At 44.0% G+C, this 13,194-nt stretch overlaps 2 protein-coding genes and 2 long non-coding RNA genes across 5 annotated transcripts; 2 read left to right on the forward strand and 2 right to left on the reverse strand.

The window, feature by feature from the left end:
- Positions 1-207: 207 nt before the first annotated feature.
- LOC127308492 (uncharacterized) lies at positions 208-4,769 on the reverse strand. Of its 2 annotated transcripts, XR_011746596.1 has the most exons (3): positions 3,985-4,769; positions 3,497-3,598; positions 208-2,682 (listed from the first exon to the last, which is right to left on the reverse strand). It is a non-coding gene; the product is annotated as an uncharacterized lncRNA (long non-coding RNA). The 2 variants fall into 2 exon arrangements; XR_011746595.1 differs by having other exon boundaries at positions 3,497-4,769.
- A 575-nt stretch (positions 4,770-5,344) lies between these two features.
- On the forward strand, positions 5,345-6,962 carry LOC127308491 (transcription termination factor MTEF18, mitochondrial-like). Its single transcript, XM_051339323.1, has one exon. The coding sequence runs from the start codon at positions 5,474-5,476 to the stop codon at positions 6,632-6,634; it is 1,161 nt and encodes a 386-aa protein (XP_051195283.1). The 5' UTR covers positions 5,345-5,473; the 3' UTR covers positions 6,635-6,962.
- Positions 6,963-7,217: 255 nt separating this feature from the next.
- Positions 7,218-8,886, forward strand: LOC127308490 (uncharacterized). The gene is made up of 2 exons (XR_007856607.2): positions 7,218-7,862; positions 8,097-8,886. It is a non-coding gene; the product is annotated as an uncharacterized lncRNA (long non-coding RNA).
- Positions 8,887-9,154: 268 nt separating this feature from the next.
- LOC127308489 (calnexin homolog) lies at positions 9,155-12,582 on the reverse strand. Its single transcript, XM_051339322.2, has 6 exons — positions 12,466-12,582; positions 12,286-12,355; positions 10,126-11,255; positions 9,869-9,940; positions 9,666-9,782; positions 9,155-9,534 (listed from the first exon to the last, which is right to left on the reverse strand). Exons 1-6 carry the CDS (start codon positions 12,541-12,543, stop codon positions 9,406-9,408), a joined length of 1,596 nt encoding a protein of 531 aa, XP_051195282.1. The 5' UTR covers positions 12,544-12,582; the 3' UTR covers positions 9,155-9,405.
- Between the last annotated feature and the right edge of the window lie 612 nt (positions 12,583-13,194).

Raw genomic sequence — 13,194 nt, forward strand, 5'->3', positions numbered from 1 at the left:
TACCAGAATACGTTTTAGTGCTAATTAGTGGTTCTACATATTGTCAAATGTTATGGGGCACTAAAACTGGACGTACACATATTCTAATGCTCAAGGAAGCAACGATCAAAGTGATCTAGGGTTCGAGGAAGCTGAAGGGAGGTTGATGGAACGGTGATTCACCTAGGGCGCCCATAGTATCATATCTTTGTTGTAATAGGCCTCTAGTAAACATGATTAATGTTTTTCATTATATACACTACATGCATTATACATGATACCACTACTTGTAGCTACATTATTGATGATAGCACTACTTGCAGCTGCATTACATACTCTCCAAACATACTAAATGGAAACTATGTTACATACAGCAAGATATTCGGGTAATAACTCATTTTGTAGATCAAACTGAAACTACAATACTACATAACTTCTACACCAGCGTCTATTGCTGAGAAATCTTCTTTGCTTTTACTCTTTTTCGTGCCTTTTGCTGAACAACAATGTCAATAATGTTGCTTAATGCAAAAGCTCGCATTTCAGCACTAATTATCGTTCCTATGGAGGTAGCATCTTGTTTATACTATACAAAGTAGTATGCTTCCGCTCCCAGTGTGGCTCTGGAGACAAAGAACTATGTTCATGCCCATCCTCTCGGATCACCAGTTGAACCCCAGAAGATTCACCTAAGACCTTGGTATGTGAGATGATGAAAATCAGTCAAGAAGCTAAATCTAATATATTCTGACAAAACGTAGGCACTAAAATAATCTAGAAACAATGTGGAACCCCTTTCATGGTATACCTTCCCATATCTGCATCAATTGAGAAGACAACAGTCTCATGAAAAAAACTTCATTCACGCCCCTAAAGCAGAAGTTAATCACAATACCAACAAAAAGGAAACCTCACATTCTCAGTAAATTATATTTTGCGACCAGCAACTATCTCTTCAGAACTAAAAGCGGACAACCGAATCAACCTAAGGTTGGTTTGGTCCAGATCGACCACTATTACTTGTTTGGAAATGCTAGCTAGGTATTAACCTTGTGATAGATAGTTTACACAAATATATTTTTAACACTTGATATCGTCTATTTCTTGCAAGGAAGAAAATTGAATTATAAGTTGCAGATCTGAACAGAAATCTGAAGCATCAAGTTGCTTGCAACAAATAAAGAATCTCTAAATAACAGTAAGAGCATGCAAATTCATCCAGATCTAGGTATTATATCGAACTTCCCCGTTTCACCTATAACTTCAATAATGCCTCTCATTTCCTCAAGAGTAACATTGGTAATCCCATTGGTACCCCTAGAATGGAATACATATGCAAATGTTCAGAACCGATAAAACAGAGCCTGGAATTCATGAACTATCATACCAATAAAAGACTTCTTAGATTTTGCAAGTCACAAATAAGTTGCAAGTCTATTTCATTTTAAATTTTAAATTAATGTACATAAGAGTATGCAAGTGTCGCATGAAGTATTTCCATCTTACAACATAGTAGGAATGTTAAAGGCCAAATATAAAAGAGTAAAAGTACAAATCTCTGGACAATCATAGACAACTGGAGCAAAGGGAAAGAAAATAATGGACCCCAGACATAAAGGTTGTGTGCATCGCTCGATGCAGAGGACGGGGCTCCTTCCCCTTTTTCAAAAAAAAAACCAATGAAAAATCATGCAGACCACACAAGCCGGTTGTACTAAGACTTAAATTTGAATTGGGGAACGCATGTCCTAGTATGGAAACTTCAAACAGTGGGTGTCTTTTACCAAAGTAACAGGACTCGGATTATAATAAATCACTGGCAATTGATTTAGATTGCACATACTGGGGCTTTTCTTCCAATTTGTTTGCAGCTATAAATAACTTACCAAGTAACAACGAAAACAGAGAACAATCAGTCATCAGGAAGATGCAAACGTGAAACATCAGTGAATTCAATTAAAAGGTGGAGGAGGAAACATTAATAATTACCTTTTTGATACTACAAATATGTAAAATATGTTGGCCATAACTCAAAAGCATGAATTGGGAGGACTTCAGAATTGCAAGCTGAATCTGACATCAAGTGGAACGTTGGGCAGCACATTCTAGTTTCTTCCCTACTTGATTACATCGTGGTTCGGTGATGTTGTTAATATTTAGTTTAAAAAGGCGTGCTATTTAATTCAGTAATCATGAATAATGCACCAATAGGTAGAAAAACAGAAGTTATAAAATATTTAGACCTCTACACTCGGCTTTCCGGTGACTGAATTGCATCCTAGGTACATATCGTTTAGTCGTAAGACATGCAGTGTTACTTTTATGCCCCATGTCTGAATCAAAAAACAACCACCAGAAGCTTCATAAACCCTTACCAAAGCAGCATACTCTAGATGGACAGGATAATATAATTGTAGGAACATGAATATACAGAATGTAGAGACATATCAAAACTTAACCAAAGATACAAAATAGTCCAGTTGAGGAAAAATAGCACCTACGCATATCATTAGGCATTCCTTTAAAACGAATGCCATGCATAAAAAAATACTTCACCCACAGGAAAGAATCAATATAGTCCTCAATTTACATAGTATTACTGAATAAAAAAATGTGAAGGTCGAATGTTTTCATTATCTGAGCTTACCGAAACTGTGCAGGAGGAGCCCAGTTCTTCTATACTTTGGCAGTGGTAGTGCCACCCTGCAATAGAATCACTGCAAAAGTTGACGCTTCTTTACATGTATTTCTGACAATGTATGGCATGCATCACTGAAAAAAGTTTGATATAAGGTCTTAATGTTGCAAAATAAGGCGATAGTTGGCCAGAAATTCTGAATGTGGAAAATAATCGCGTGCAACTGAAAAGACGGTGAGAAAAAGAGAAAAACATATACACGGCCATCAAATAAATCAGAAGTCTGTGTGAATGGTTCAGGTCACATTTAATAGAAATTAAAAAGAAATATGAGATATAGATGGCCAATTTTTTCAGTACCAAGACTGACATATGACGAAATCCATGTAAGGGTTGAGGCTAATATCATGATAAAATCTCAGTTTTATTTAAAATAATAATGGCTGCAGAAACTGGGGAAGTTGCAGGAACCTAAAGATGATGATGTACTGAACTTCAAGTTGCTTGAAGATTCTTCCTCTCTAGTCACATTAAGCAAATACTCAACTGATCTGAATTTGAACTGCTAAGTTCTCCGTGGAGAAAGAAAACAAATTGCCTCAATACCTGTAGCAATTTCTCTTATCAAATTAACTACCATTGGCCTGGTCCGACTTATCAAATTAATTACTGTTACTAACAGCCTAGTGCCTTTTAATCATATCCTATACATCTGTTACTCATAGCGTCATATTCATATCCTCTTATGAAGAAGAATGATATATTTCTACATCATGATAAAGGCTTCCACTTACAATTCGATTCTAATGCAACATTAGGAGCCACACCGTATAAAATGAAGTGAAACCAATGCTTCAAAAAGAAGACATCGGCACTTACCAGACCAAGATAGCAAACAGTTGACATTTGCACAACAATACATTTGTTGGGAAGAGGCAGCCATTGGAACGTCATCTCCTTTTCAGCAGCAAGATGCATAACCTGCATGAGAGTGAGACATCAATTGAATGGAAGAAAAAACTATATGCTACCGAAAAGATCTAGCGGGCCAGTTTGAACTGCTTCTCAACGTAAGTACAAAACACCAAAAAGAGATGATAACATTATTTTAGAAATGTTGAACTAATGTAGATAATCTATATACTATGAAACAAATACAGTAGGCCAAATTGGAAGTATAAAACAACAAAAAGAACTTCAAACCTTAAACTGAAACAGGTAAACAGATAAAAATGGCCAAGTGCCTCAACTAAGCAAGATAAAGGCCTAACGTGTGTGTGTTTTTGCATGTGAAGCTATAAACCTGTGGATTTATTACTGAATACTCTCAGAGGGAGCAAGGGAAAATCAATTGCGAATTGGTTTACCAAGACTTATTCCAAAGTGTGAAAGTAGGAGGTGGGATGTCCACCGTGGACACCATCCGCACAGAGGCGACTGATTTCGTGGAATTTGAGCAGATCGCTAAGCTCAACACCGTGCATCATGGTGACGCTTCCCTACAGCCTTTAAATCCCGCTTCCGCAACCTCAAGTCCCTCCACGCGGCGGCATCCGCGTCACGGACAGTGAAGATCATTTGTTGCAGCATCACTGCACCGTCGCAGCAACCCGACGAACCTTGCTGCGTCCCCGCCCCGACAAGTTAGAACACGGGAGCACGCGCCTCCACGCCGAGTGGTCCGAAGCCGGGCAACATCACCAACAAAGCTCTCCCCGCTGCCCACCACCCGCACGTCCAGAATCTGCAGCAGCCTCGCACCCTCGCCACGCCGCCAACCATCTTCTTGTCAGAGCCGCAGACGGGAGAAAAACTTGGGGACCGAGTTCAGCCACATGATCGATCCTCACCGCGCCGCCTCCTCTTTTACCCAGCCTCTCCAACTGCTCCTACAACGCGCAGGGCGTCGGCCACATCATGCGGAGACCACAAATCGGCCGCGGCATCGGGAGCGAAACCGGCGACCATATGAAGCAGCGAGAATCCGTCGGTAGACGGATGAAAAGGAGGTCGTCGGCAAGGGGTGGTCGGAGAGGGAGGATCTTAGACGGGGCTAGGAGAGGCCGGTGGAGGTAGAGATGGTGGTGGTGGAGCTCACAGATGGGCACGGGGATAAGTGGAGGGGGCAATCGTTGGAGAGGGGAGATATCAAGGAAACGTGGGGCGACGGAAAAAATATAGAGATGCAATCTGGAGTTTTCGGGAGAGGCCACGTATGGAGACAACAGTCAAAGCGGTGGTAACAATGGGCCAACTCTGAAGAAATTAAAGAACTGATAAAACTAAAACAATGGCAAAAGCTACATTGTTTGACCACCAAAACAGCTCCATACCGAAGTAACATGGAAGTAAACCAATAGAAATAAACACGTGTCAGCATCAGATGAATCCAGAGCTCCCATCAAAAATCTCACACGCACCAATACAGCTGCACACGGAAAAGACCATATGAATAAAATGCCGATGTGTCAACACCACGTTAATCCTTGGAGAGGCCCAAAATTCTGGGAAAAATGGAAGCTGTTCCCAAATAGTATTGTACTTATAAGACAATCTTGGTGGGATGAGGGAGTACTTCAAGAAAAATATGTGCTGAAATTGTAAATAAACTTGTTCACGAGGATTCCATACAAAATGTGCAGTTACGGGCCCATCGCATACTGGAGGCGATCGTGCAGTGAGATTTGTCGATGGAGGCCCATCTCTGCGTATCTCTAGGATTTCCCCCTTTTGCCTCAAAAGAAAAAAAAAAAGATTTCCCCCTCGACTCCCTTTCTGCATCGAGCCCCAACGGAAGTCTCCCCGCTTGTCGCCGCCGCCGCCGCCGCTGCCGCTGCCGCGCCGTCGCCTGCCGCCATGCTCCGCATGCGAAGCTGCATCCTCACCCATCTACTCTCTTCTCCTTCAGCCGCCTATTCCATCCCCCCTCTCCACTGCCTCTTCTCAACCACGGCGTCCCCCATTCCGGCAAACCCTACCTTCGCCGTCCAGGACTACCTCGTCACCACCTGCGGCCTCACCCGAGCCCAGGCGCTCAAGGCTTCCACCAAGCTCTCCCACCTCAAATCCCCCTCCAGGCCCGACGCCGTCCTCGCCTTCCTCGCTGGTCTCGGCCTCTCCGGCGCCGACGTCGCCTCTCTGGTCGCCAAAGACCCGCAGTTCCTCTGCGCAAGCGTAGAGAAAACCCTGGCCCCCGTCGTCGCCGGGCTGACCAGACACGGCCTCTCACATACTGAGATCGCGCGCCTCTTCCCGCGTGGTCGCGCTGGCATCTTCCGCCGTAGATCCATCGTCTCCAATCTACCCTACTACCTGTCGCTCGTTGGCTCCTACGACAACCTCCTCGGGTTAATCAAAAAGAGCTCCATTGTCCTCGGACACAGCCTCGAGAAGGTGAAGCCCAATGTCGCCTTCCTCAAGGAGTGCGGGCTAGGTGATTGCGAGATTTCCAAGATATGCCTCTCTGCGCCATGGATACTCATCACCAAATCAGAGCGTCTCCGGGCAATGGTGGCATGCGCCGACGGTCTCGGCGTACCACGTGGATCTGGCATGTTCAGGCATGTGCTGCATGCTGTTTCATTTACCCATGAGGAGGAAATCGCCGCCAAAGTGGACTACTTGAAGAAAACTTTTAGGTGGACAGATGCTGAGGTGGGTATTGTTGTTTGTAAGGCTCCAATGCTGCTGACCAGGTGTAAGGACAGGCTGCAGCGCTTGTCTGAGTTCCTTATCTCTGAGGTGGGGTTGGAACCGGCCTTCATTGCTCGTCGTCCGGTAATGCTCACTCTTAGCCTGGATGGCCGGCTCAGGCCCCGGTACCACGTTGTAAAGTTTCTCAAGGAAAATGGATTACTCAAGCCTGATCCAAACTATGACACAATTTTCAAGCTGACCGAGAAGGTATTCCTGGAGAAGTACATATGCCCTCACAAGGAAGCTGCTCCCCACCTCGCTGAAGACTATGTTGCCGCTTGCAAAAGGGGAGTATCCACTAGAAGATTCATCTTTGCTTGAACCAAGAGACTGCCATGAAAATGTATAACTGTTTATGACGCAACAAAGTTTTCACTCTGTGCAGTAAGCTGGTTAGTCTTGTTTCAGTATTGTTTGCCCAATTAGACACTGGTTTTATCCTCTAGTGCATGTGTCTAACATGCTGGGTTGTTCATTGCTAAGTGCCAATGCCTGATGAAGTGATGAATATATTTCTGTTTGAAGACCATTGAGATAATATGTGTGGGTGGCCTAGTTTCTGTTGAAACCAGGAGGTAGAGAACATGAAGTCAAAGAACTGTATCGTTGTCCATTAAAAATATCAGTACATGGTCTGCTTTATTTACATGTCTGTTTTCGTTATGTTATCTTTTTTTTTTGTTCCAGCATGTGTCAATACTAAATGGCAGTTCAATCTTTAATAATTAGATTATGCCTTTGTGTATATTTATTCTGCCTTTTGGTTTCCTTTCCCTGATTCTTAATGATGGATTATCTTTGTTCCTAAATCCTGTAGGTTGTAGCTGGCCTTGGTTCTGCTAGGAAATTTTCAAATTCGATAAAGTAACCTACTAAAGCATGATTAACAAACAAACTAAATCTCGGACATATGTCATTAATCGTGAGAACTAAGCCAAAGGAGATGGAATGAATCAGTCTTACCATATCTCTACTTTGCATTGCTTGCATATGTGATATTGTATCTGTTTAACAAAACTACATATATTGTAGGTTCAAAAATGAATTTCGCGAAGCTTCAAAGAGTTCTGCCTTAACTCAAATTGAAGTTGCTTGATATCATGAAATAAGCAGCATGCGTTTTGTCAAACATATTTGAAATTTGCAATTTGTAACTAGATTTTTGTGCTGTTGTTTTCTCATGCTTTGGCTTTTTTAAGTTCATTAAGACTTTCTTTTTGCGGGTAAAATTCAAAGGCTTAGGACCATAATGGATAGAAGGTGCAATCTTTTCCATTTTGTATATGCTGCAGTTCAGACTATTCAGAGCTAGAGCTATCGTCAACATTTTCCTACCACTCTCTGTATGGCATTAGCTCTTATGTTTTCAGAACATTGGGCTTGGGCTTAACTAACTCTGTTGACAAATCACTATCTTATCTTAAAATACATCGGTGATTACTAGAGTTCGAGAAAAAAGTTCTTTTATTGCTTCCAGAGGATCAAGATATGACAAAGTCTTTCATGGGATTCAAGAGAAACATGCAACGCATGTGGTGCCTTCTATAAGGTAAGCTGGGTTGCTGAAATAGATGTTCTTTAGCTATTCATCTATATTTTCTTTATATGATGTTGATCTATAAGGTAAGCTGGGTTGCTGAAATAGATGTTCTTTAGCTATTCATCTATATTTTGTTTATGTGATGTTGATCTATCCATGATGGATCCTATCTAGTGTTCGGTCTTCTTGGAACAAATTCTTTTGCTAACTAGTAGAAATATGCGGTAATTTTGCAAACATTAGTTGCCAAGTAGCTTCTTGGCAGCGGTTTGGATTTATTTGCTGCACCTATATGCTCGTTGAAGAGCAGCGAGAGGCTCTGGTTCAGGCAAGGCTTCAGGTTCTTCTTCCACCATGGCAAGGACAGGAAGGATCAGGACGAGAGCCCCAAGACGCGGTGGCTCATGGAGGAGTACACCAGAGTAGCCTGCCTGGAGGATGGCTTCGCCCGCGCGGACGGCAAGAAAGTTCTGCCGGCACTCTACAGGATGTACCTCACCAGGCGCGATCCTGGCAAGGAGAAGAACAGGAACAAGAAGCGAGACCGGGATGTTGATGGGGAGGAGAAGGACGGAGAAATGGCCCTGGCCGGTTGGTAGTTTCCACGGATTACTTTGACGATGTCGCTGGATTGCTGCTGTCGCCGCCGAGCGTTCTCAGTGTCGACCAAGAGCAGACAAAGGATGCCCAAGAAGCGCCGCCACAGAGCGAGGAGATGTTCTCGTGGACTCCTCTTGGATCGACGAACACTGCTACATTAAACCTGCTTCAGGACATTCTTCGGTTAATTCAAGTTTCATTGCGACGATTTGGCATTGCTAATTATTTCATTGCGATGATTTGGCATTGCTAATTATTCTTGCGGTGGGCATTGGATGGAAGTGTCGGTGTGTTCAATTGATTTCTTGAAGCTAATTATTACTAGCAGGAGCTAGGATGGGATACGATTTCTTCTTTGATTGTCCAACAAAATGTATCCTTGTTTTGTGGATGCAAAACTATCATGCTTAATTTGGAGTTTGGTTTTTATTCCTGCAATTTACCCATGTGGAGCATACTCATTCTGGTGTATAGGAAGTTCACTAATTGTATAGATGGCAGTGTACAGCAAATTCATTAATTGTAAAAGTAGACAGCAAATTACAGGCATCTCACCTGGTAACAAGCCAAAAGAAAAGGAGAACAGGTACACATATAGGCATCCAAAGCATCAAACTACCGAGCGAACAGTAAACCAAGCCGCTCAGGATCACCAGCAGCAACAAAAAGGCTAGCGTATGATTCAACCAGGTACCGGCGGATTTCTCAAGCAAGTAAAAATTATCTAATATCAAAAGATCCTTTCATGTTTCATCTGATACAAAAGAAAAGAAAATCACATCTAGCTGATTCAGGACAGCACACAAACAACAGAAGCTTTTCACCAGTTCGTAAGTTCTAATCCCTTAAAACTAGAGGTAGCAGCAGATGACAACATGATTCTTTGCTTATACACTCGAGGCATTCACAAAAAAGCTAGAGCCGGGATGTCCAAAATGTGAAGGTCCAAGGCCTATGTCTCCCTTCGTGACCTTCGGCGTGGTGCGGCGGTGTCATCCTCTTTCTCCTCCTTGTCACCGCTGCTTCCAGCTGCATCAGCTTCCGGGGCGCTAACCTTAGCAACAGGCTTCACGGGTGCAGGCTAGAAGCAAAAGTTAAAATAAGTCTTCTAGTTAAGGTTTTAGGCAATAGAGAAATTGAGGTGCTGACGGAATTAACATATTGGTTCCAGGTTTGAAGTAGAGCAATAGAGGTGCTGCCAGAATAACATACCGCTGCCTTCTTGCCACCAAACAGGGTTCTGAAGAGTACACTGACAAGGACAACAACGACTGAGGCCACAATCGAAATCGTAATGTTGGGCTGCTTCTCTCCCTTCTCAATTAGCTCCTGCGAAACAAAGAGAGATCAGTTGTCATTTTTCAGAGAAGATACTGAGCAGTTCAAACACAGGAGGCAAGGTTCTCGAGTCTTACAATGATCTTGGTCTTGTAAGGTTCCAAGAACGGAATGAAGGCGATTTTGTACAAAACGTCGAAGATCTTCTTCTGCAGTATGCAAACCAAAATCAGTTAGGGACGACATGCACGCAGTGATACATCAAAGTTTTAATAAAAAGAATAACTGGAACATGCAGAAAAAAGATGAATCTGACAATGTCAACAAGCATTGTTGCTTCACTAAAAGAATATAAAAAATAATGTCTGGTAGACGTCAAAAACAAATGAATTACCTGGATTTCAGAAAGTTCCTCTGACGGAGCGTTTGCAGCTTCCTCAGCCTTCTGCTTTTCCTTCTCAACATCAAACTTGGGCTTCCATGTCTTCTCCAGGATAGAGGTGGCTACCTTCTCATCATCGGCAATAAGAATATTGTCAAACAGGATGCCATCCTGCATTGTCCAGATCTCAATTCCGATGGCGGCAATTGGATCAAAGTCAGGCTTGTCAAGCTCAAAGTACTCTGGGTTGGGGATTTCTTGGGGCTTCCAGATTCCCTTGTAGCTGGGGTTGTCAATCATGGGTGCATGCCACTTGCCCTTGTAGGCAGGGTTCTGCTTCATTGGCTTCTTCCATTCACCACATCCAGGTGCCTCTTCGCACTTGGGGTTGTCAATCTTCGGTGCCTCCCATTCACCATCCTCCTCATCATCCCAGTCTTCAGGCTTAGCAGCCTCAGGGTCGTCAATTTCATCAGGCTCATCATCCAGCCATCCTTCTGGCTTGGTGGCCTCCTCATCCACAATCTCCATTGGGGCATCCTCATCCCAGTCATCAGGCTTAGTGGCATCTGGATCAGGGATCTTAGCTCTCTCATCCCAGTCCTCTGGCTTCTTGTCGTCAGGGTCAGGAATCGTCTTTGATGGAATAAGTGCCGGCTCGAAATCATCAGAAGACAGGAAGTTTGCTTTGCTCTTCTCCTCCCCATCAATCAAAATTCTCAGCTCGTTATCCGGCTTCAAGATAGCCGTGTAGACATGAGAGAGCTTGTCATATGGGACAGAAGGTGGGGACTTGAGGTGATGTTCAACATACTCTCCAGTCTTGGGGTTCTTGTGCTTAAGGATGAAATGCACCTTGTTGGTCGAACCACACTTGTCAGGACCAAACATAATTGTGTAAGGAGTACCATTGTCAAATTCCTTGGTGTCCAACCCGGTGTCCTGAACGCGGATGTACTTGAGATAAGCACCTCCACACTCAAGGCCTTTCTGAAGCCTCACTTCAAACTGCAGGACGACTGTCCCATCCTTCAAAGTAACCGGGGTATCAAGCTCTTTGACTATGGCATATTTCTTGGCAGGCTCGCTAACAAGGAGGCCATAGTCTTCATGGCCATCACTCTTGGCGTGCTTCCAAACACCTGCATTGCAGATTGCAATCAATATTTGATCCATTGACTTAGCAAAACAAAAGGTAATGGTGGAAGATTTTTTTTTTTTTTTGACAGGAACAAATGGAGTTGAACAGACAACTAGCAGAACACACGTTAGAAAAGACATGGTAAGCAGTGCAGATAATCAAAGGAAAGTAGGCATACATCAAATGCACAAAGCCAATGAAGAACACAGGGCATAAGCAGCAATGAACTATATGGCAAGAGTTGGAAAGCACATGATTTGACATTTAGGTGCCTACTCATCGCTACACTATCACAAATCATCGTCACAGCTAAAATCCATGTCATCAGAAACAAGGTAACTACATAGCCACTATAAGGTTGCGAAGCCATAAGTCGCATTTAGTAATGCCGGGTAGTTAAAGAAGTAGGCGCTGCATTTTACTTGTATCATATGATTGAAATTTCAGGTGGGGGATGGGAAGAGAAAACTGCTGCGAGAGAAGCTGTACATAGAGCAATACATTTTGCAGACAAGTAGAAAACGCAGACAAGTGCTGCCTATGCTAATATGTTCAAAATGCAGTTCATGAGCATGGGAGTAATATCATCATACAAAAGGCAGTAAGAAGAGTACATATAGTCGATTCACTCCTCCAAACATAGGGGGTTTTCAGTCAAGTCTTGGGCGGTGAGACTTCCGAAACTGTCGGCGACCAAGCTAGCAGCTGCGGAGTTGTTGTTCTCATCAAGCCCATGGCTATGGATGGCGTGGCACTGTGGCAGATCCCACACCGATGAATGCATCACATGAAGTACATCCGCATGTCTTAAAAATTGAACACAACAGGTTTTGGATCTCACGACAGTTACGGCGCCCAACGTCTCGCTACCTTAACAGATCGGATTGAGAACCTCACTCACAGGCTAGCAGAGGACCTCATGGCGAGATCAGAAACCCAGACGCCCGCTAAGCTAAACCCACCCACGGCAGATCTGCCACAGATCGAACCAAACAGGCACAGCGCGCAATCAAGACGACATGACTGATTACCTGTGTACTCTTCCTTGCCAGAGACGACCCAGCTCCCCTCGAAGCTCTCGTCGAAGGTCTCGTGGAACAGCTGCACCACCAACCAACCAAACCATCACAAATCTGACCCAAGAACGAGCGAAAACGAACCGCAGGCAGCAACAAAAAAAAACGTAGCTGCAGGTGTGAGAGATCAATTACCGGATCGGACGCGCGGATCTGGGCGAACAGCGCCGAGATCACCAGCAGCGGCAGCAGCAGCGCGCGCGCTCCCGTCATCCTCCGCCCGGATCTTCTCTTCTCCAACCCCAAAATTTCCTGTCTGCTACTCTATCGAAACGAGGGGTATAAGAAAGGGAGGCAGGTGGGATGGTCGGACGGCTGAGATGGGGCGGCGTGTGCGATGCGACGGTGGAGATGCGTGCTGGTCGGGGATGTGCGTACTGCGTGGCGTGCGTCGCTCCGGCCAATCAGAGGGCGCCGGGACGGGACGGCAGCCAACTGGAGGGCGCCACGTACGCGTGATGACGCTTGGACCCACCAACGGCTCCACGTAGATGAATGCTCTTGCTCTCGGACTGCTTGCCTTGTTCTTCACAACTACTCAGTCAGATCTTGCTCAACTACTCGTATAATAGACTTCCATAGACTTTTCTGTTCAAACCTGTCCTTCTCCACCCGCAACGCATAATGCAACGAATTGGTTTTGAAAAAGAGTGCGGCTAAGTTTGATAGCACTGTGATATAATATCATATATGTTGTAAATACGTGGAAATATGTGTCAACAAATTACAAAATTGATATATGCATTTTACATGCATCACCTACTCAGACTGTTTTCATGTAAGATAGATACATCCTCGATGGTGCAATAACCTTGCACGAAACATTCCATGAGTTACATCAAAAAAGTTGAATGAGGTAGTTCT

This window comes from Lolium perenne, chromosome 6, assembly GCF_019359855.2.
Source record: "Lolium perenne isolate Kyuss_39 chromosome 6, Kyuss_2.0, whole genome shotgun sequence".
Lineage (NCBI taxonomy): Eukaryota > Viridiplantae > Streptophyta > Magnoliopsida > Poales > Poaceae > Lolium > Lolium perenne.